This window comes from Diachasmimorpha longicaudata, chromosome 11 (assembly GCF_034640455.1).
Source record: "Diachasmimorpha longicaudata isolate KC_UGA_2023 chromosome 11, iyDiaLong2, whole genome shotgun sequence".
Taxonomy (NCBI): Eukaryota; Metazoa; Arthropoda; class Insecta; order Hymenoptera; family Braconidae; genus Diachasmimorpha; species Diachasmimorpha longicaudata.
Genome location: NC_087235.1, coordinates 5439714 through 5461855, shown reverse-complemented (window position 1 = coordinate 5461855; position 22142 = coordinate 5439714). Strand labels below are relative to the sequence as shown.

The 22142-nt window shown below is 40.4% G+C and overlaps 3 protein-coding genes across 4 annotated transcripts; all 3 read left to right on the top strand.

Annotated features, from left to right (window-relative positions):
- Window positions 1-706: 706 nt before the first annotated feature.
- On the top strand, window positions 707-4743 carry LOC135167217 (forkhead box protein F2-like). Its single transcript, XM_064130188.1, has 2 exons — window positions 707-2061; window positions 4413-4743. The coding sequence occupies exons 1-2, from the start codon at window positions 897-899 to the stop codon at window positions 4520-4522; spliced, it is 1275 nt and encodes a 424-aa protein (XP_063986258.1). The 5' UTR covers window positions 707-896; the 3' UTR covers window positions 4523-4743.
- A 2004-nt stretch (window positions 4744-6747) lies between these two features.
- On the top strand, window positions 6748-11249 carry LOC135167207 (importin-4-like). The gene is made up of 4 exons (XM_064130157.1): window positions 6748-6918; window positions 7041-7127; window positions 7474-10459; window positions 10541-11249. The coding sequence occupies exons 1-4, from the start codon at window positions 6865-6867 to the stop codon at window positions 10654-10656; spliced, it is 3243 nt and encodes a 1080-aa protein (XP_063986227.1). The 5' UTR covers window positions 6748-6864; the 3' UTR covers window positions 10657-11249.
- A 795-nt stretch (window positions 11250-12044) lies between these two features.
- LOC135167206 (adenylate cyclase type 2-like) lies at window positions 12045-21458 on the top strand. 2 transcript variants are annotated; one of them, XM_064130156.1, is made up of 18 exons: window positions 12046-13617; window positions 15354-15488; window positions 15954-16174; window positions 16471-16627; window positions 16699-16848; window positions 16940-17061; window positions 17130-17377; window positions 17577-17926; window positions 17987-18270; window positions 18631-18807; window positions 18884-19064; window positions 19139-19222; window positions 19312-19410; window positions 19598-19741; window positions 19817-20036; window positions 20221-20605; window positions 20921-21056; window positions 21151-21458. In XM_064130156.1, the coding sequence occupies exons 1-18, from the start codon at window positions 13507-13509 to the stop codon at window positions 21316-21318; spliced, it is 3372 nt and encodes a 1123-aa protein (XP_063986226.1). In that variant the 5' UTR covers window positions 12046-13506; the 3' UTR covers window positions 21319-21458. The 2 variants fall into 2 exon arrangements, with proteins under 2 accessions (XP_063986224.1, XP_063986226.1); XM_064130154.1 differs by having other exon boundaries at window positions 12045-13617; window positions 17577-18270.
- Window positions 21459-22142: the final 684 nt, after the last annotated feature.

The window sequence follows — 22142 nt, the reverse complement described above, 5'->3', positions numbered from 1 at the left end:
GAGAGGAGTGTTCCAAGTTCATCGCCAAGAGCCCGAGATAAATATCAGAATTAAATCCCACTCTCCTTTGCTATCTAATCTCTGAATATCTCTATGACGTCTTTGTGTCATTTGAACTGGCATCACACACCATGAATAACAAACAAACCTCTTGCAATCGGTTCCTCATTGACGGGAGTCACTTGAGAAGAAGAAGACCAAACGCCTCAGCACAACATACCAGGCCGACAGTTGGATCGATTACCGATTGATCTCTCCCCCCCTTCAAATACCACAAATCAATTATAGAAAAGTCTTAAAAAATTTTCTGCCTAAAAAAATTCTCTTTAACGCCAGACGTTTCCCAAAAAATCCAGAGAAGCAGAAAAATTAGTCAACTAAATCAATTATATAATAAAATTAATTAATTAAGTTAATGAATAACCAATGAATTCATAAAATCGATTGGATGATCAATTAATTAATTAATTAAATAGCTAAATCGACGAGATCAAGTACTGATACTCCAATAAAACCTGTCTCAAACCCCAAGCGCCCCACGATTGGCCCCAAATCCCGATAAATCCTAACAAAACCGACCACTCAGACCCATTGAAACGCAGAATCCCCACCCATAGGCGTCTCTAACCCATCATGCCACACCCCAGCTGCATTGAATCCTCTCCTCATCCGATCATCTCGGTCCACCAGTCATCCGTAACCCTCACACGCGATACTTTCTCTCCCATCCAAACAACTCCATAATCAAACCAACAAATCCCAAGCCCCCAACTCACCCCAAATCCCTCTCCCATGTAAACACAATCACCTCACCCTCCTACACCCCAATCCTCAATCGAAACATGTTAACCGTGACGAGTGATAACCAGTGAAAAAAAAAAAGAAATCTCTCACCAATGTACGACAACTACCTGAACCCCAAGATGAAGAGTGACCTGGAGTCATCGTCTCTCCACCTGCACGACCACCTGACAACATCCTCAAGTGCTCATCCCCTGGTGTCAAGAACCCCCTCAAGTGTTATTTCATCCCTATCCCAGAGTGATACCCTGATGACAAGTGCCCCGGAGGCACCACGAAAGCCAGGTGCACGTCGCCAGGAAAAGCCCCCCTACTCCTACATAGCCCTGATAGTAATGGCGATTCAATCGAGCCCAGATAAACGTCTGACCCTCTCCGAGATATACACATTTCTCCAGCAACGATTTCCCTTCTTCCGAGGGTCCTACCAGGGCTGGAAGAACTCAGTGCGTCACAATCTGAGCCTCAACGAGTGCTTCATAAAGCTACCAAAGGGCCTGGGAAGGCCAGGAAAGGGCCACTACTGGACAATTGATCCAGCGAGTGAGTACATGTTCGAGGAGGGTAGCTTTCGCCGAAGGCCCAGGGGCTTCCGGAGAAAATGTCAAGCACTGAAGCCCCAGTACTCCCAGTACTTTCCCGGTGGTGCACCAGTGGGTGTCGGAGGGGTACAGCCTCCCTGCTACGACAATATACCGGCTACCGGTGTTGATTATTCAAATGGATATCAAAATCAGTATCAAAATTATCAAGAGTATGCTACGATGTACGGTGCTGCTGCTGGAACTGTTCCAGAATGGAGTTCCTATCCTGAAACTGCGTACAAACCCCCACCCCCACCAATTGCCGAGGTGACGTACAAGACGACTGAGGTCACGTACAAAACTGGTGAGGCTTCGTTGTACAGAAATGGAGAGATTGCGTTTAAAAATGAGCCATACGTCAGGAGTCAGGATCAGCTTACCTACAGACCCACCGAGGGATTTTTGAACAAAGAGCAGGTACAGGAGGGGGTGGGATACAAAACCGAGAGTGATAACGAGGCCCTCATGAGCTGTAATTACAAGTGTACGACCAGTGGACAACAGCAATTACCACAACATCCTCAGGATTATTATGTTGGATATGGGCTTGGGGGTAATTGTGGTAATATCAATGTCGCTGCTATGAGGAGTCTTCAAGCACACACCGGGGGTAGTAGTTCAGTTGGAAATATCAGCTCACCCTACAGTGAATGCCCTACGCCCGCTACTGATCATGGTACGTCGTGAATTTCATTTTTTTTATCAGGATTTTTACTTGGAAACATCTGGGAAATTATGGTGACCAATGAATTGGATAAAAAATGTTGAGAAACGATTTTACAATTAATTTTCAATGAACATGTGGTCCTGGAATTTTTTCTAAAATCACCGGGACTAATTCTATCGCATGTCTCGAATTTCTCCTCTCTTTTCATTGTATTCATTGTGTTTTGGAGTATGTAAGACGAGATCACTTTGTCCTGGCCAAAAAGGGTAGAAAGCACGAAGGACCTGTTGTACCACAGGTCTCATACCACCCATTGAGCTCATACTAGACTAAATGTGTTGACTTTAACGAGTGTCAATTTTCTACGGCTGTCGAAAAGGATCAGCAAGGACTCAACGACGCCGGGCCATGTGGGAAAAGCCGGGAAACTTTATGAGTTCCATCGGCGCCAGCCTACCCGTCACATTAAACTGTCATATCCCTTTGTTCTTGAATCTTCAAACAAAAATCCTTCTGCCATTTATCGCGCGTAGGGAAAAATAAAAAGCACGAAAAATAAATTTTAAAGTACGAGTCGAAACTGAATAAAACGTAGAACTAACTCACAATCGTTGTAAAAAATTATTGCGCAATTAACAATTTTTCTTTTGAGAGACAATTAATCAAAACGTTTTCGTAAAATTTAAATTTAAATTGCTCTACGCGTTATTATTATTTATCCTTGTGTTATGCAAATTGGAGTCTTGCTCAAGTGTCTCAAAATTGTTTATTCATTTTGTGAGTTCGACGACTTGATTCAGTGAAACGGAAGAACGTCGTCGCCTGAAACCGACGGAACATGACAGCGACTATTAGCTCCGGTGACAGTTAGCTTTTTAACGCACTCACCACGTGTCCCCGGAGCTTCAAAAAATCATCATCAATGTCACAAGCTCCCCCAACAAAACCACGACAAATAAAAAAAATCAAATTCGGGGAACGATAAATCAATTCTATCGCTATTTTCCGGTGTTGAATAACGATAATCGGGAATTCATTACAAAAGCAGAGGAAAAAAAAAATTCGCTTTTATAAACTCATATCGCCTAAGTAGTCACACTCAACGAAGTGCGATCCCGGGCCACCTATCATCAAAATGTTTACAGGCCCGATAAACAACGCGTTCTTTAATCCACTCTTACTCCAGAGGGGATTTAAACCACGATTACATGTTCGTTAACTTGCGAAGAACATGAACATTGATAAATCGTGAGATTCTTCTATTTTTCCACGCAAAAGAAAACATTTTAACGATCGTGGAATAGATTTCTGATATGAATATATCTTGTAATTGATTGCGATAATTGATTGCCTATGCATTTTCAAGATTTTCGCTTCATCAGTAAACGATTAAAAGGTCTGAGCTTTCCAAATTATTTGTTCCAAAATAAAAAAAATTGTTGAATTTTTATAACGCGCAATTAAAAAACCAGTAATTGATTATTCATGGATTTTCTCGTAATATTCACCTTTGGAAATTCAGATATTTAATTGTTTCCTGGATCTCTTACAAAAACTAGACTTACCTTTGCTGCACCGATGAAATATCCTTTAAAATCCTGAAAACCGCTTTTGAATCTCTGGAACCACTTTTTTCACTTCACTTTATTTCACTTTACTTCACTTTTTTTCACTTTATTTCACTTTTTTTCATGTCACTTCACTTTTTTTCACCAAATTCTCATCTGAAACAGAAAAATAAAAAATCGTTGAATACTAGAAACGAGTCATTAAGAAACGAGATGCTCAGCCCTTTGTTGGGTCGCTAGAGACATTCCAATCTGAATGGAGCCATTGAATCATAATTCGTAACTAACACCTAAACCTGTCGTCGAAAATTTCTGTTCATTTATTCTTTCCCATGTGTTACGCCCCCTCTAAATATCAAATTAAGGGAATTATACCCAATAAATTGGTAAGGCTCCCCTGAGGGTGTACTCGAGATCTCCGGGGAAAACTTTAATAAAAGAGAGAAAAGAGAGGAGTCAAGTATTTTGGTACTTGAGGCATCAACTTGAGAACATGGTTCTTTCTCTTTGGATATGATTTTTTATCATCATCTGTGAGGATTGTGTGTGGTCCTCTCTAAAATGTAGTACTGGAAAAAAATAAAAACCGAGCGTTTGGCGGAGGTCTCGTACATTCGAATGTAAAGGAAAAAATTACTTGAAGTTTTTGCTAAATAAAAATTCCGAGCGTTTTAGAATTTCCAGAATTTTTTTCAACCTTTCAGTCTCTTCAGACTACAACTGTACCCCAATAAAAATATTCCGACTGTCTATCAGAAATTGCGAAACACTAATTCACGTATTTTGTTTCAGGGCTGAGAATTCAGAGCTGCAATTCAAGTTCGAATAGTTCAGGTGGTGCCTTAGTGGAGCGAAAATCCTCGTACCTCGGACACACGCCAAGTTCTGTGTATTTCATCTAACGAAAGACCAGACACGATCGATACCAATCACTTCACCAAAAAATTGACGCAAAAATGTACCAAAAAAAAATGTGCCTATTTATATTCATAATCATCAGCTCTAGCGAAGAGAAATCTACTGTTAAATTAAGACTAGGGATTAAGCCAAAGGATTATCTGTTCCGTAGAATAAAGATATTGTTTGCTAAAAAATATTGTCTGGGATTTTACTTACCTATTCGAAATTCCATTTGAGATAAAGAGATAATGTGGCAACACGTTGCATCCAGACGTGCAGTGGAGTATTTGTACGGCATCCAGAATCACTCAAAAGGTCGTAAAAAACGTGGTAGCACGAGATGGGTACATAAGGGGTAGTTCCATGTGGCGGTCACTGCACTTGTTCAAACATTCCGATTTTTTAACACTGAAAAAAAAAATTCCAACTTGAATTTTCCATAAATTTTTTTTTATTTGATTCCGGCCTTTTCTGCCCTCTTTTTCTGGGCTAATTGGACACTTTCAAGAAGCTCTTTATTTCAAGACGTCGTTGCAATGCGATTTAACCCAAAATTCATCGAGATATTGGATTTTGAATGCACTGAATCAAAAATTACTTTGAAAAACCTCTAAAAAAATGATTAAAAACCCCACATTTCGATAACTCTCGTCGTAATCACATAATTAATTTGGCGAAGCGTTAAATTACTCCCCTCTCGAATCATCGTCACCCATTTCTCCATTTTTTTTTCTCATTGATATTTACACGATAAATTAAACATCATGACACAATCTGCAACGGTTGAAGGCATGTGGCGTGCGTCGGCAACACGAAGCAGATTCCAGCGGTGTGGCAAGCAGATCTCAGAACCGTTTAATTTCCCATTAATTCATCCTCCCACCCAGACTCCAATGCTCCAGCACCTATTTACCCCGAAACATTCCGAGAAAAAATCTAAAAATCCCTCTTGACAAATAGCGCAGGTCAGTGCGAAATAATCCCTCAGACTTGCTCCATCTAGATGGTTTTTTATGGAGAGAAATAAATAGATAAGTGGTAGTGCGTGAAATTTTACTTGGAGCATCGTCACGACGTGCAAGCGGAGCCACTCAACGAGCCTGTTGACAGCCCCAACCACTGTCCTCGATCCTCTACCTCTCTACCTATTTTTCAGAATTTAATATCTAGAAGAAGAGTAACGCAACATTGAATCGAGAGGAAAAGCCAGAGTGGAAAAAAGCCAAAGGGTTTTTTTCGAGAAAATAAATTGTCCAGGTCAATTTAGTGCACTTCCCATGGAACCGTGGGCCCCCCTTTCTATTCTAAAAATGCCTGTGACAGGGAAAAAAATCATTGCGAATGATTTATCTCGACGAAAAATTGAAATAAACAAAATGGAGACTTCCGAAGTTTCTTAACAATATCAAGACAAAGAAATTCAATTCACTTGGTGAACAACAGAATAATTAGGACGAGGAGGGAAGAGACAAGTGATGGAGAAGGAAAGTGCTTGAGAAATAATAAATTCTCAGCACATTTCCTCACCTTAAAAAAATCTTCAAAACCAAAGGAAGAAGAGAACGAAGATAACCCCAAAAAAATAAAACATCGAGAGAATATCTAGATGTGTTTGAAGCATAAAAAATAGGCGGTGACAAGTGCACAAGCCAGGATCCACCTTTCACCCACTCTGTTTATTTCAAAGCAAAAGAATGGGAGACAATGATATAAACCCAGCTTAACCTGTATATTTTCACAGCATCGGGTTTATTTGTCGGGGTGTTTCACTACAATAGTGAGACAATTCCCCCGAGGCTCTAAAAAGAAGTATTTCCAAACAATCCCATAAACCCAGAAATTTTTTTCAACATCAGCGTCGCCATTAACGAGCCAAAAATTGTCGAATGGCGAGCAATCCCCCCCTTCGTAAATAATCACTCAATGAGTGTGTATAATTAAGCTCTCGACTACTATTGTATATTATTTTCACTACTGTAGTAAACATACTTACATTAAACGTTTACAAAATGCTCATATCACCGGGTTCGACGCTCTGAGGATGATTTAAACACGACGAAGTAGAGAACAAAGACTCGAGTGACGCCATCTTGCTGGACTGCGCACAGCCGGCTGTTCGCCGCAAGATGGCGGTGTAGGGAGCTCTGCGGGTATTCTCTGCCATACCTGAAATGGATAAAACAAACCGATGTGAGATAGGCGAAGGGACATCGGGGGTTTTCGAACTCGGATGTCTTCAGTGCCGAAACGAGGCCAATGGCGACCAGCTGTGCATTTCCTCCGACAACTCGTTAACAATTTTTAGCGAAATTATCTCTGACTGTTCTCCTTCACGTTCACCATCATGGAAGAGATCCTCGCGAAATTGCTAGTGGCTGACAATGCTGTTATCCAACAGGTATGAACATTTATTTCAACGACTTGACTAATCAATTCTCACCAATGATTCATGAACTAAACACGTGCTCATCCGGCTTTTAGAATCAACTCGTTAATCATCAATTAATTATTTATTTGAAGGGAACTCTGGAATTGAGGGCAGCTCTGGCCAAGCCCGAGAGCACGCCGATGCTGTGCGAATTGATCGTTTCTTCGGGAAACCCTGAGGTAATATTAAATTCTCTGACAGACTGACAGGGCTGTCGAATATGTTGAATCCTTCAAGAATTTGGGACAGTGAGATGAGTCAACATGGGGGATGGGATGTTCTATTTTTTTTTAGCTTGAGTCACCCAGAGGGATCCTCTCCTCCGTAGGAACTTGAGCATGTCATAGATGTCTAACGAAGCTCGACAAAAAAATGATTATTTGAGAAATATTTTTCGAAAAATGTTGAAATTGCCTGCAAACTTTGATCGTCATTTGTAAGAGAACAAAATTCTCCCACGTGGATTCCCCTCATTCTGTTCTCCTCCCTCAATATATGTAAAAATCTCCTAAAATAAATTTCCAGATAAGACAATACGCAGCTCTACTCCTTCGTAAGAGATACACGAAAGTAAATCACTGGAATAAGCTTCCCGTGGAGATTCGCACGCAGGTAAAATCCATTCTCCTTCAAGGATTGGTAAACGAGCCTCACCGAGGTGTGAAGAATGGAATAGCCCAGTTGATCGGTGTAATTGTCAAGCATGAAATCCCCCACAACACATGGCCGGAGATATTCCAGTTCATCCAGCAGCTAGTAACAAGTGACAACATGTCTGAAAAGGAATTGGGAATGTACACACTGGCAACAATGACAGAGATGGCCCCAGAAGTGTACCTGGCCCATGCAGGCTCGTTGATGACATTGCTGGGGCAGACCTTCAGTGGCCTCCAAGACCTCGGCACCCCCGTAGCTTTCTACATAATCCAAACAATGCTCCATCTGACGCCCCTAGTGGAGAACAATCAGGTGATGGTGAACGCCTATAATCAGATGATTCCAATGGCGATGAGCGCAGTCCAAGCGTTGACAGTGACAAACCAGGAGAAAGCAGCCGAGGCCATGGAGCTATTCGACGAGCTCTGCGACAGTGGAGCAACTGTCATCTCTCCTCACATAAAAAACATCATCCCCATGTGCCTGACAATAGCCAGAAATAAAACTCTGGATGACGAGCTTCGCGTGAGGGCCATTGGACTGATTGGCTGTCTAGCCAGGACCAAGACAAAGGCGATAGTCAAGCACAAGATGGTGGAGCCAATAGTGGATGTTCTTTTCGAACTTATGTCGAGTCCCCCTGACGACGAGAACGACGAGGTTTACTTCAGTGGTGAGAACGAGGACAACACACCAGTCACTTGTGCTACTCAGACTCTCGATCTTCTCGCAATTCATCTGAAGCCTGATAAACTAGTTCCTCATCTTCTGAAGCACGTTGAACCAGGCCTCCAGAGCACTGACATCTGCCCGAAGAAGGCGTCGTATCTGGCACTTGCTGTTCTCGCTGAAGGTTGTGCAGAGCACATCAGGTCCAAGTATCTCGAGTCCTTCTTGACGTGCATTTGCCAAGGGATCACGGATCAGTCACCAGTAGTGCGAAATGCTGCACTTTTTGCTCTCGGACAGTTCTCGGAGTATCTTCAGCCGGAGATCAGCCAATATTCCCAGCAACTGCTGCCCGTTCTCTTTGATTATCTTGGACAGATGTGCGCACATTTGAAGCAGGAGGGACGTGAGCCACCTTCGGTGGACAGAATGTTCTATGCACTTGAAACTTTCTGTGAGAATATCAATGATGCTCTTCTACCGTATCTTCCGACTCTGATGGATAGATTGTTCGAGACATTGAGTGGTGATTCGCCTGTTCATATCAGGGAATTGGCTATCAGTGCTATTGGAGCTGTTGCCAATGCCAGCAAGGAGCACATGGTGCCATATTTTCAACGAATTATAGCCATTCTGGATGTTTATTTGACGAACACCCATACTGATGAGACAATATGTCTTCAGATCCAGTCAGTCGACACTCTAGGAGCTCTGGCCCGAACAATTGGCGAAGAGACCTTCGCCCCCTTAGTAGGAAAATCCCTGGACCTTGGAATAAAATTAATAACCAGCACAGACGAGCCAGACTTGCGAAAAGCAGTATACGGTCTCTTCGCCTCAATAGCTTCCCTCACTAAGAAAGAAATGGCTCCAGTTCTTCCCCAGATTCTGGAGCACATATTCAGCAGCATCCAGAGCTCTGAGGGTATTGTACCTCACTTCAAAGACGGTGAGAGCAGTGCATTCCCCGTGTACGAGGACGCAAGTGACAATGAGAATGATGAGGAGGAAGACATTGAGCACACAGACAACGAGGACGACGAGGATGATGAGGACGGTGACGTGGCTGGTTATAGCGTGGCAAATGCCTACATAGAGGAGAAGGAAGAGGCAGTTCTGGCACTGAGAGAGATCGCCCATCACACTGAGGACGCATTTCTCCCGTACCTCGAGAAATCCTTCGAGGAGACCTTCAAACTCATCAATTATCCACAGGAGGATATAAAGAAAGCATCGATAGACGCTCTTTCCCAGTTCTGCATAAACTTTTCAAAGATAAACACACCGGAGGGTAAGCAAGCACTGTTGAAAGCAATTGGGGTTTACATTCCCAAACTCTCTGAGATAATTCGACTAGACTGCGAGCCACAAGTGGTGATAAGTGGTTTAGAGGCATTAGCCGATCTTTTGAAAGAGATTAAAGAGGATGTTGTTGCTGGGGAGGGTCACAAAGACGCAGTTATGAACTGTGTTATCGACGTATTTACTGGAAAAATCGAGTGTCAGGATCAGGACGATGGGGAGGGAGAGGACAATGAGGCAGAGCAAGACGAATTTCTCATTGAATGCGCTGGAGATGTCCTGTCGTACTTCGGAAAGGCCATTCCTGCCGAGGAATTTGCATTCTACTTTCAGAAAGTACTGCCCCACCTCAAGGAGAGGGTTAAAGACAGAAAGTCCGAGGCACAGAGGTCATTCGCTGTGGGAACGATATCAGAGTGTCTCTCCGGGTTGAGGCACACGGTCGGTGCTTTTGTACCGGAGCTTTTGCCACTTTTCAGAAAGAGGCTTGACGATCCCAGTCCTGAAGTCAGGAATAATGCGTATTATGGCATTGGGGAATTGGTGCTTCATGGCAAAGAGAGTGTCTACTCTCATTATAATGAGATTCTTCAGCTGCTCTCGCAGGCTTTACAGAGGGAGGAACATGCTGGACCCAGAGATAATATGACTGGAGTCATTGCCAGGCTCATTATCAGTAATTATTCGCTTGTGGATTTGGAGAGGGTATTCCCAGCTTTTGTTCAACAACTCCCTCTCAAACAGGATTTCGAGGAGTATCAAGCGGTTTTCAGGAGCATTTTGACTCTCTACAGAGCTGGGCATGAAGTTATTAAACCCCAAATGCAAGCACTTCTCAAGGTTGCTATCAGTGTGCTGCATGAGAAGAAAGCACCTACTGAAGGTAATTAAAATCAATTTGCTGCTTAGATCGCAATTTAATTGATTATTAGAACTATAATTAAATATGTTATCTTGATTTCAGAAACAAAAGGATTAATAACAGAATTGATAAACTCAGCCCAACAAGATTTTCCCAACGACTGGAGCACAGTATTCAGCGAACTCCCTCACGAACTCCAACAAATTCTTTCAGCGTGAAATTAAAAAAAAATCTTTTAAGTGTTTATGTATAAATTTTCTACGTCATCGAACGATTAAGAAATTGTTGCCAACCAATCGGATGATATGACAGAGTGAACCGTGTTGTTGACCGACACTGGTTCAGGAAAAATAATTATTTTGCACTTGCTGAGAGAGTCTAGTCAAAGGTCAGCACTAGTACTCGAAGCAACGTAATTATTTCTTAAATTCTGTTCTCATGATGATTAAAAATTCAATTCAACGTGGTGCCTTATTTTCAAAACGTGTGTTCTGTTGTGTTTTTTAGATTAAAAATTTTCTGAATCCTCGGCAACAATTGTCATTAAAATTTTGGGAAGAATTTCGGCAAGTGACCATATCGATACAAGCCTCGATAGCAGATATTTTTTTTCCATTCGAGGATAAGTAAACAGTGACAGTTGAGTGTTTATATTACATATAGTTTAACATTGATATAACATTTTACATTTGTTGCCTGTCCCTTTGTCGCTTGCAATCAATAAATATGAAGTATAGTGCACATGTAATTGATACTCTTGGGGCAATCATTTGTGTAGTTGCAAGTGAATAAAGGTTTTGCATTTTAAAAATCTCATCCTTTGATTTTATTTATCCAATTGTGTAGATATTTGCGTGGAAAACAAGGTAGGCGATTGTGGAAGTCAACTAGCCGATACTCGTGGGGGGATTAAACTATCATATCGGGTTTAATCTCTTTGGACAACATATAACTAATCACTACTAAGAATGGGAGATTTTCAGGAACTAGATTAAATCATATCGGTATCAATAAAAAAAATCGTGAAAGAGGGAAAATCGTGGGAGAAAAATATCAACTCCCGACTCGTGATGAGTGTAGACAAATACATTTGGAAAAAACAAGTCTCATATTATCTACAAGAATTTCTAAAATTTTCTGCAATATTTTAAGGCCAGTCTCAAGTAAAGGAGTAAATAAATATTTATTTTGCAAGATAAATTGACCGCTAGCGCTGAATTGTATTTAAATTCTCGGTCCCACAATTGAAGTTGGACCTTTTTATTTGAAGATTCAATTTGCACGATTATAACACTTCCATTTCAAAGTAAAAATAAAAAAGTGGGAAAAACAACAGGAAAGTATTAACTCCCCATGTGATATTCCGCCTGGACACTCAATCATACCGAGTCGATCACATCTTTTTTTCCACTTTTTTTCAAAGCCTCATTTTGTAGAGGGGAGTGATAAGAGATTCCGTGGGATAGCACACGCGGTTTCCGTAACGTTATATTCTCGATATTGATGAGTGATATCGAACGCCGGTTGATAGCGTTGTCATTTATCGAGAGTACAAGATAGCCTTCTCGGGGTTGGTCAGTCGAGACATTTTTTTATCCTCTAGTCCAGGCTTCACCGAGCCACCGAAGCCCGGACGATCGCGATATTTAATCGTTCATCTCCTGAGAAGGAGAGAAAAAAAATTGCGAAATACCTCAGAAGACGAGTGGAAAAAAACGTGTACACAGTGAATGAATTTTCATACCTCATAATTTCGAGAATCTCATTAACCAAGAGTTAATTCATCGGAGTGATTTTATTTATTCGGGCTGTAATACCCCTTGTAATTTATTTGGCATTTAATTGGCCGTTATTTATGGAGTAAAGCCATCGATACCCGATTATTCAATACCGTAATTGTACGTGCGTGTGAATAAATAAATTCATGAAAGTGTCCTTGAATGAATGCGATTATGATTCGAATGAAGAAGTGACTTGTTAGGTACACGTAACTGTCTCATAAAACACGAAAGAAATTTTTTTTTCAATAATTAAATGAATCGACGCATCGGTGCGAATCATCGCCTCAAAAGTCCCCCCGAGGAGCAATAAAAATTGAGTGATTTCCGCCGCATCGAGGATCACTTGCAATTAATAATTCTGTAATTGCGGATGCAATTAAAACAGCCCACGATGCGTTGTGCTACGTGACTCTTAAACTTGAAAATCTGTATTCCACGTTTGGTCTGACTTTATTACCATTTGTTCGTCTTCATCAACAGTCGATTGACAGCGACTGCGCTATGTACCTGTTGTCAAATAATTATTTGTTATTGTGTGCGCGCGCAAGCCCTTCAGCCCTTTTGAAGTAATTTAAATTCATCCGGCTCTCCTGTATTTCTTTCTAGGTTTTCGAAAGGATTTATTTCGAGTGCAGTGGGCCAAGTGTGGGGGACACGCGGGTGAAAGTCGAACGTGTGCCGAAATCCCATTATTATTGCGTTCACTTGTCAATCGTCCTTCGTCAAATGAAATCTCTTCTCACTTTGGTTAAATTCTTTGTTCGATAATCGTTATACACCGCTTCATCTATCGGGGATTAATTACCCATTAAACAGTGAAAATAATTGTGAATTGTTCTGAATTTTAGTGGAATATATATTTTTTTAAATTCATCCCATGCCACGTGGAGTTGGTTGAACTAGTTCAGAGTGACAAAACAAATAGACGAAAAAAGAATCGGTGAATTGGATAGAAAATAAACAACCACGGCCTCCGGTTCCGCCTCTCGTCGAGTGGCCCATATTCATTATCACGATAAAGTTATCCTGGGGTTAAATTTTCAATAAAAAAAAAAAAATGGCCAGAAGCACTCGCCAGTGACGGGAGAATCGAAACAGTGTGACGACGATGCCCGAGCGATGATGAACTGTTCGAGTGTCGGTGGTGATTATTATTTCGATACAGTAAATCCATGGATTTGTGCAATTATCACGATGGAGAGTTGTAATGATAATCGACGATGGACGAACAATAAGTTCAAGGAATTTTAATATTTTTGGTTTAAAAGAAACAGAAAGGCATTTACAATGGACGTGGAACTTGTTACAAGGACTTCTCTTAGTTCTCTTCATAAAATCGACGATGGGAGGATCGTGTCGCCGAATAGTCTTGATGAGTGGACGTGGTCCAGCCTCAGGGTGAGTACGGGATCCCCTTGACATATCTATGAGTGTAAAAATAGATAGAAAGTATCGGATATATATCAACGATTCACTGACTTGTGGAGAATAAATTTAATTTCGCGGACGATTGACTAGTAATTCACAGAAGATCGATAGTTACGTTAAATTAATGGATCGAGAAATTGGGAATACATTCAGCTGAATTTTCCCGATGTCCAGAAGTCTCGCGTGATATGAATAGAATAAAATTTCAAATTTGCCGGAATTTTTCCATGAATTATTAAATTTATACCGATGAAAATTTCTAAGAAATGAACCGGAAATAATCAACGAGCCCCATCAATATTTTTACTGGCAAATGTCACTATTAATCACTATCAGAGTCCGAAGGTGATGATTTAACGAGAATACTTGTTATACCCTGTTATAAAATAAGAATAAAAAAAAAATTACCAGGACCAGCAGTGAGTGAGAGAATAACCCTCCTAAAAATGATTTCTCTTCGCGCGTATTCAACCCCATGAATCCTATCGATCACCGGCAAACGTAAAAACCCAGAAAATTGATTTTTCCCCAGATGCTAATGAATTCCTCGTCCCTCTCATCAGATCATACTGGGGCGTCTGCGCTATCGTTTGGCCCTGGTCCGGTAGTATGTAGACCCCATCGGCGTCAATGTACAGAGGCACGTACCCATCTGTATCACACCACAACACTGGCATACGTAAAATCCCCAACGGCTCACCCACTGTTATTCCCAACATTTTCCCCATCCAAACGAGGAAATAAAAATTGCATTCGCATGACAATGTGAGACCCCTGAGCAATGTATATGTGAGCATCGAAAATCCAAAGGAGTGATCGCCGGGAGTGAATGCGCGCAGTCGTCGTCGTTGAAATTCACGGAAGTGTTCGGGAATAGCGGCTCCGACGTATCCTGGCTACATCATTTTTTTATTATTATTTTTTTTCACCATCTCAATTGTCACGAAACATTGTCTCCCTCCGTTCATCAATTGTGGCCGGGAGTTGTGACGTGTTATCCCTCGAAATGATGAACAACCGGCGTGAAGACTTATTGCCGATTGAACATAAATAAATGTTGCACATAGCCACCACCCTCGATAATTTGTGAGTTATACTGATGTCTCCGGAGTGCATTAAACGTATATTAATTCACGTGGATAATTTTATATTCTGCTATAAATAATACCATGTGCTGTTACGATATTACGGCGATAATCACCCCCGAATTGCCAGAAATGGGGAGGAAGGAAAATTCAAGAAAAAGCGAATTTTTTCAGTCATACGCGATGTGCCTTCATAATTATGTCAATAAAATACTCACAGTCCGGTGAGAGACAGATAGATAATTTATATCGAATATATCACTCCCCGAAGTGCGAATAAAATCCAATGTTTTATTAAAACCGCGTAAACACGACCTAATCCTCATTTACGAATATTTGATGGGTTAATTAGAGCACGAAAATTTCAACGGTCAGCAATATTTATATTGCACTGGCAGGATCCATTAGCATCACTGTAATAACGAGATTAACTCAAACTCAAGTACGAAAATACACATGGTGAAACTGAGGAGGAGTAAAAGCCGCATGTGTGTGCAGTTGTGTAGAATCAATGCACGAGCCAAGATTTTCAGCTGGATATAAATTTATAAATTTCATTCTACGTGATGTACTATCACTGGTGATTTATTATTAATAAACTACTGACTTATTTATGTGCAGAAACAATTCGAGTACAAGAATTTGGAAAAACTCTATACGATTTATCAGAGAAGGCTGCAGAATGGATATCTATCGCTGTTCGTTCTGGTTCAATTGGTGCTTGGAATTGCACATTGTGCCGTGTTAATAATGACGGTAAGTATTTTTACCACTAAATAAAAATGGAAGGGGAATATCCGATATTCCACCGATTTTGTAACGTCAACCGCTGATGCAAACAAATTGATGATTTATTATTTACGTAATAAAATATCAATTTTTGAATCAATGATTTTTCAATTATCAATGAACGTGGATTTGGGTAATTTTCGGAAAATAATTGAGCGAAACGTAGTTTCTATTAATTTCTCATGAAATCATCAATTTCCAATGCCAAAATGCTTTGAGACATTAGTCCGCGTGATGCCATATCTTTCAAAATTTAAGCTGTCATTGAAATATCGTTTACCATAAAAAACACATTTTCCGGAATTTCCAATAGCATTCAGCCGTTCGTTCGTCACGTTTCCCATTCTCCATCTACTTGAAAATGCTCAGGATGACTCACTGACCGTTAATTCCAGGTAAAACCGAAACATTAATACTGACAATTGTTCAAAGGTCGAGATACATGCATCCCTCCCAGACGTTGTAACCTGGTGCATAATGGGTGCCCTACTGTGTCCAGTAATAGCCCTATCCTTCAGGTCCAAGCTCATAGCCAGAGAGACATATCTACCAGTCGTCCTGTCCTGTGTCATTGTCGTTCTGCTTGTCCTCGGGGACTTGGCAGTGCCCTTCTGGTATACCCTCGGCACATCCAAGGATACAACGGCGATAAGGTGAGGAAGTTAAAAAAAAATATAGTAAAAAAAATCAGAAATCGTAATGAGCGGTGATAAGAGCTCGCAGGGGTGAGGAGGGGATACGCTTAAACTGGTTTTAAGTGAATAATCGCAAGATAGAAGTGGTAAATACCCGTTCACATTTTGATTATCATCGACCTTCGGAGTTCTCCAAAGCACTCAGAGTGCCCAGTTGTTCGCTATTTTTGGGGATTTTTAGTCTATTGTTTTTTCCCACTTCCTGTTTGCAGGGCAGCAAAAAACCCGCATTTATTTTATTTCTATTGTTTTAGACCCGCATATGCCACTCATGTTCTACTGACGTGCTACGTTTTTTTGCCATTAACCGAGAATCTTCACGCCTTTATTCTCGGTATAACCGCAACTCTGTGCTATCTCATGAGTCTTGCACTCATAACATACAGAAATTTACCGGATTACACAGCAAGGGTGAGCAATTGAACAGTTAAAGTCCAACCGGTGACTGTTATTTTCACTCTAATCATTCAATTTTCACCCAGATCATCGCCGATGCCATTTATTTTGCCTGTGTCAATGGCCTTGGTCTCTACTTCCGATTTATGAACGAGGTTGTTATCAGACGATCGTTCTTGGACAGAAGAAAATGCGTTGAATCAACGCTTAGGCTTAACTATGAGAAAGATCAAGAGGTGACTCATCGACATTCGAAAACAAAAAAAAACAATCTAGTGATCTTTCAAAAATAATCTCAATTTATTTTTGTTACTTTTTTATCTCCAGGAACAACTAACGAGGAGTATTCTGCCTCAACACTTTGCTGCCAAGATAAAGAAGGATTTCAGGGATATTTTTAAATTTATCGAGGAGCATAAAAAACCACCACCCAAGGGGCGACGTCGAAAGTGAGTGAGTTGTTTTGATGAAACAGTTACTTTTTTTCTTTTATTAGAATTTAAAATGATGGTTGCAGTGATTTGTATGTGGAGACGCACGATAACGTCAGTATACTGTACGCCGATGTTGTCAATTTTTCCGGCCTAACTGTTACACTTCCGGTGAAGAAACTTGTTGAAACACTGAACGATTTATTTGGATCTTTCGATGAAGCCTCGGAGAGGCACAATGTCTTGAGAATTAAATTCCTGGGGGACTGTTACTACTGTGTCAGTGGAGTTCCAACACCCAATGCACAACACGCGAAGAGCTGTGTGGACTTAGGTGAATATTTTATTTGACCGATGAATTAGAAATTATTAGAATTAATGGGACTGACGAGAACCGAATGTCTTCGGGTGATGGTCAGTCGCAAGTTCTCGCGAGAACTTCCACCAAATTTATTTAACAATAAATAATTTAATGAACAACTGCCCAGTCTTGAACAACTGCCCTGGAAATGCTCAATTCCCCAAACTTTCAGGTCTTGACATGATAAAAATAATAAAAGAAGTGCGAGCCCGAGTGCGACGTGAATGTGGAGTGGACATAAACATGAGAATAGGTGTACACTCTGGCAAGATAATATCCGGGATATTGGGAGCAAACAAGTGGCAGTACGACGTGTGGTCGAGGGACGTTGTGATAGCGAATAAAATGGAGCAAACAGGTCAACCAGGTAAAGTTCACGTGACCCAACAGACTCTGAACTTATTGGAGGCAGCTCAGTACGATTGTGTGCCAGTTGAAACTCTCAACGATGAGACCCTGAAGAAGTACAACATAAAGAGCTACCTAATAACACCATCGATACCAGGATCGCCAGTTCTCCAGGTGGGAAACGGGAGATTGAAGTATCTTGTTGAATCAGTTGATAGGCAAACCTTGTTGCAGAACAGCGAGAGCAACTTGACAATTGCTGATCCCGTCACGCCACCGTTATCCAACAAACATTACGTCAGGTGGTACAGTGTGCGACCGAGTACGAGTGTTGGAGCAGCAAGAAACACAAAACGACTCACCCAAACAATGAGTAATCATGCTGATGTATTTGCTGGGACATTCAGGAGGAGAACCCACTTCATGGACTCGTGTCTCAAGGATTACCACTTGATGCTGAAGGCTGCTGATGCTGAGATGGAGGATGCCATCAAGCAGATGCCACTCAGCAAGTGGGAGTAAGATGATATTAGTGTATTCAAAAAAATTCAATAGAAAATATACTACAAGAAAAATTCTGTTCGATTTGACAACGAAGACTATTAGAAATTATGAAATAGCCGTATTATTTTTTTTTCTGGAGGACATGTGCACTGATTTCTGCAACTCATGTTATTCGTATTTCGCTCTAGTAACTTGTAATTCGAGACAAAAAATTCTCCTGAAAAAACTTGGGAAATTACTACCGAAGAGTTGCTAAAGAAAAAATCAAAATTTGTCGAGGAAAAAAATCCTATTTAGCTCATTCAAAGGGATAAGCAATAAATTATTCATAAAGTATGTTGCTAATTTCAAAAAACGACTTATTTCGCTTGCAGACAGTGGTCCAAATGGGAGCCGATCAATCCCGTTTTCCTCACGTTCTCAAGACTCAATTGGGAGATTCCTTTCCTCCGGGAACCTGATCCCCTTTTCAAATTCTTCGTAGGCTGTGCTGTACTGGTTTTACTATCAATGGGTTTCATTTTCCTGGCACCGGCTATCATAAAATCTGAGTGAGTATCTTCCAAATATTTAATTGAAAATCCTGAATCGCTAGGACTAGTCCCGTTTCTCTTCGTTTCGTTTCAGGTGGCACCTGAGCACAACCGTGGGCTTCATGCTAGCAATGCTCTTCCTCATAGTTCTGCTACCATTAACCTGGATGCACTTTGTGTGGAATAGGTGTAAAGATCCTCACGATGAGCACGAGGGACACATTCCTCAGCCCAGGAATAAATTACTTCACTTTATGTACCAAACTAGCATTAAAGTAAGTTCTCTCTGACTCTTCCTGTCTTTCTATTTTCGTTCCGAGAAATATGGATTTTATGGGGATTTTTCTAGGTCGTGTGGAGTGCACTCTTGAGAACAACTCTTTACCTTGTGATTACGATAATGCTCGCTGCATGCGCCATGTTTGATATGCTGGTGAGATTCAATTCTATTTGCAGAATTCGATATTTCAGGGGGAGGGGGGGATGTGAGGTTGAGCTAATTTTAAACGATTGAATCCACAGTTTGAGTGCAAAAATTTCGATCGTCTGGGGAACAACAATGCTACTTCCAGTATTGCAGAAACCGGAGCTGCTGATATCGAGTGTATCGTCTCCCCCTGGGTATGATTATTTATTACGCTGTTCGGAATTTTTTTTATCTGACTAATGTCGACATCGGAATTCTCAATATTAATTTGAATTGAGCTGGAGATTAAATCCTGAATACTTCAAAAATATTTTATATTTTCGAAAAAATCGTTAATCCATATTTTCCAAAATTAAATTCTTGCGATTATTGGATTTTTAGCAAATGTCAGAGACCTGCTCACTGGCAATTCTCACGAGTTTTCTATTCCTGAGAGTGCATTTTTTTCTGAAACTCGTCATTGGCCTGGGAATCGTGGGCTTCTACACTTGGAGCATTACCGCCTATCGATCGACTCTGTTCCAGGTAAATTGCGTATTAAAGAGACTCCAGCGTAATGAGTTATGTAAGGGCTTGTGTGACAGAGTTAATTGGTTACAGTCTGGTGCAACGTGGAATCCCCACCTTGAGCCGAGAATAGCGCACATTCTCAATGTAGTTTTTCTCACGTTTTCCCTACATTTGATTGATCGTCAGGCTGAGTACTTGAGTAGATTGGATTATCAATGGAAACGCCAATTAACGCAGGAGCAGGACGAAGCGTTTCATACTAGAAACGCTAATAAACTCTTGTTGAGAAATATTCTTCCAGAGCATGTTGGTGGGTAGCTTTCGTTATAACGAACCTCCAATCTTCAATAAGTTTTGGAAATTTCCCAGAAAAAAATGCATTTATATAAATTTCCTTTAAAAATAGTTCCACCATTTCTTACTGCCCTCATCTTATTCCCTGAATATTTGCAGTTGAAATTACCGATTAATCGGTCATTTTTTATGCTCAACAGCCGATTTCTATCTGAATATGAATCGCACAGAGGAACACGAGCTGTACCACGAGGCACACGATAACGTGGCAGTGATGTTCGCCTCATTAACCGACCTATCCATCGACGAGAGCAATATATTAATCGATCTCAACGAGATCATATGCGAATTCGATAAATTACTGTTCGAGCCCTGCTTTGTCTGTCGAATTGAAAAGATTAAAATCGCAGGAACGACATACATGGCTGCTTGTGGCCTAGAAGCGAGACGAAGGGACTCTCTAGAGAATGAGGATCAATATCGCAACGAGCATGTCGTCAAGGTCATGGCGCAATTCGCTGTTAGAATGCTGGAAATTCTTGACAGACTCAATGCCGAGACTTTTCCCAATTGTAAACCTTACAAGTAATGGCAAGAAAATTATAGCAAAAAATTGCATAACTTTGTCAGTTCATTAGAAATATGTCCAATTCAGATTCATACGCGAGAAATTTTATTAAAAAATCGTGAAAACTTTGGATTTCGATATAATTTTTTGGTTTTCATAGATTTTTTTTCTCTAGATAAAAAAATATGTATATCGATTATGTTTTCTTTGATTGCGTGATTTTATCACTTCATTCAATGAAAAGAAGAAGTCATGCAACGACTCAGTGACTACATAAACCCTCGATCTGTCAGATACGGATTATTAATGAATTCAATAATTTCCCCTTTCAGATTAAGAATAGGAATTTCGCACGGTGAAGTAACAGCAGGGGTCGTAGGGGCACAGAAGCCCCTGTACGATATTTGGGGTGATGCTGTAAATATGGCCTCTCGAATGGATACAACTGGGGTTCCTGGAAAAATTCAGGTACAACAGAAAAAAAACGATAAAATCGAATTAATCATCGTGCTCGATTCCCTGGCGATAACTCAAGTATTTTCAACTCGTTATCGATCAACAGGTGACAACAGAGACAGCGACAGTCCTCGAGCAGGATGGAATAAAGTGTAATCTTCGTGGAAAAACTTGGGTGAAGCCCAAAGGTCTCGTGACAACCTACTTTATCGGGGTAGACGAGAAGAGGCGACTGCAGTTGGCTGATTCAGCCGAAGAAACGACAAATCTTTAGTGTAATTAAAGGACCAATGAGCAATTTCAATGACCAAAGAAATAACCAGCATCTCTTATCAACAATTATCATGATTATAGATTTATCACTGGTATAATGCTGCCTGAGCATTATGAATGAATAAAATTATTATTTTTCTACTGAGTGACAAATTATTTTCCACTTGTCACTGACTTTGTAAATAATTGTGTAAATATTCGTTTCGTCTGGTACTACTGTGACCAATTCTACTGGATCATTCAAATAAAATATTTATTGCAATAATTTGCGACTTCTGTGGATTCTCATGACCTATTTTTCTTTTTATCTTTATCTCAATAATTAAAATGATTATTTTTCCACCGAGAGAGAATTTGTTCTCCACTTGTGACTGACTTTGTTAATTGCTGTAAATATACATTCCGTCTGAAGCTAGTGTGACCAAATCTACTTGATCATCTGAATAAAATATCTTTTGGCCATTTACTGACAAATTAATTTCCACTGGTGCCTCATTTTATAAATTGTCACGTAAATATCCTACAGATCATCCTGACCTCTTTTTGTATCCCGAGTTATCTTCGTTATTTTAATCTTCATTAAGAAATTATCAGCGATATTAACCGTGGAGGGTAGCAAATACCCAAACAAATATCCAGAAATAGAGTGAATGTTTTAGATAATGCTAAAAGCTTTTGAACTCCATTGTATACATATTGATAATAACTTACCCCACCCCTGATTGATCCTGCGGATGATAAGCCTGTGGTGAAGTGTAGGCCATCCTCACGCCACTATAATTATAAAAATCACATTTATTAAAATATTTAATTCATTAAAAAAGA

Bases quoted from the DNA above. Each gene is read 5' to 3' on its own strand.
- LOC135167217 (XM_064130188.1), top strand. From the start codon at position 897: ATGTACGACAACTACCTGAACCCCAAGATGAAGAGTGACCTGGAGTCA. The intron at 2,062-4,412 runs GTACGTCGTGAA...ATTTTGTTTCAG, and splicing joins TACGCCCGCTACTGATCATG to GGCTGAGAATTCAGAGCTGC.
- LOC135167206 (XM_064130154.1), top strand. From the start codon at position 13,507: ATGGACGTGGAACTTGTTACAAGGACTTCTCTTAGTTCTCTTCATAAA. The intron at 16,849-16,939 runs GTGACTCATCGA...TTTTATCTCCAG, and splicing joins ACTATGAGAAAGATCAAGAG to GAACAACTAACGAGGAGTAT. The intron at 20,037-20,220 runs GTGGGTAGCTTT...TATGCTCAACAG, and splicing joins TATTCTTCCAGAGCATGTTG to CCGATTTCTATCTGAATATG.
- LOC135167207 (XM_064130157.1), top strand. From the start codon at position 6,865: ATGGAAGAGATCCTCGCGAAATTGCTAGTGGCTGACAATGCTGTTATC. The intron at 6,919-7,040 runs GTATGAACATTT...ATTTATTTGAAG, and splicing joins ACAATGCTGTTATCCAACAG to GGAACTCTGGAATTGAGGGC. The intron at 10,460-10,540 runs GTAATTAAAATC...TCTTGATTTCAG, and splicing joins GAAGAAAGCACCTACTGAAG to AAACAAAAGGATTAATAACA.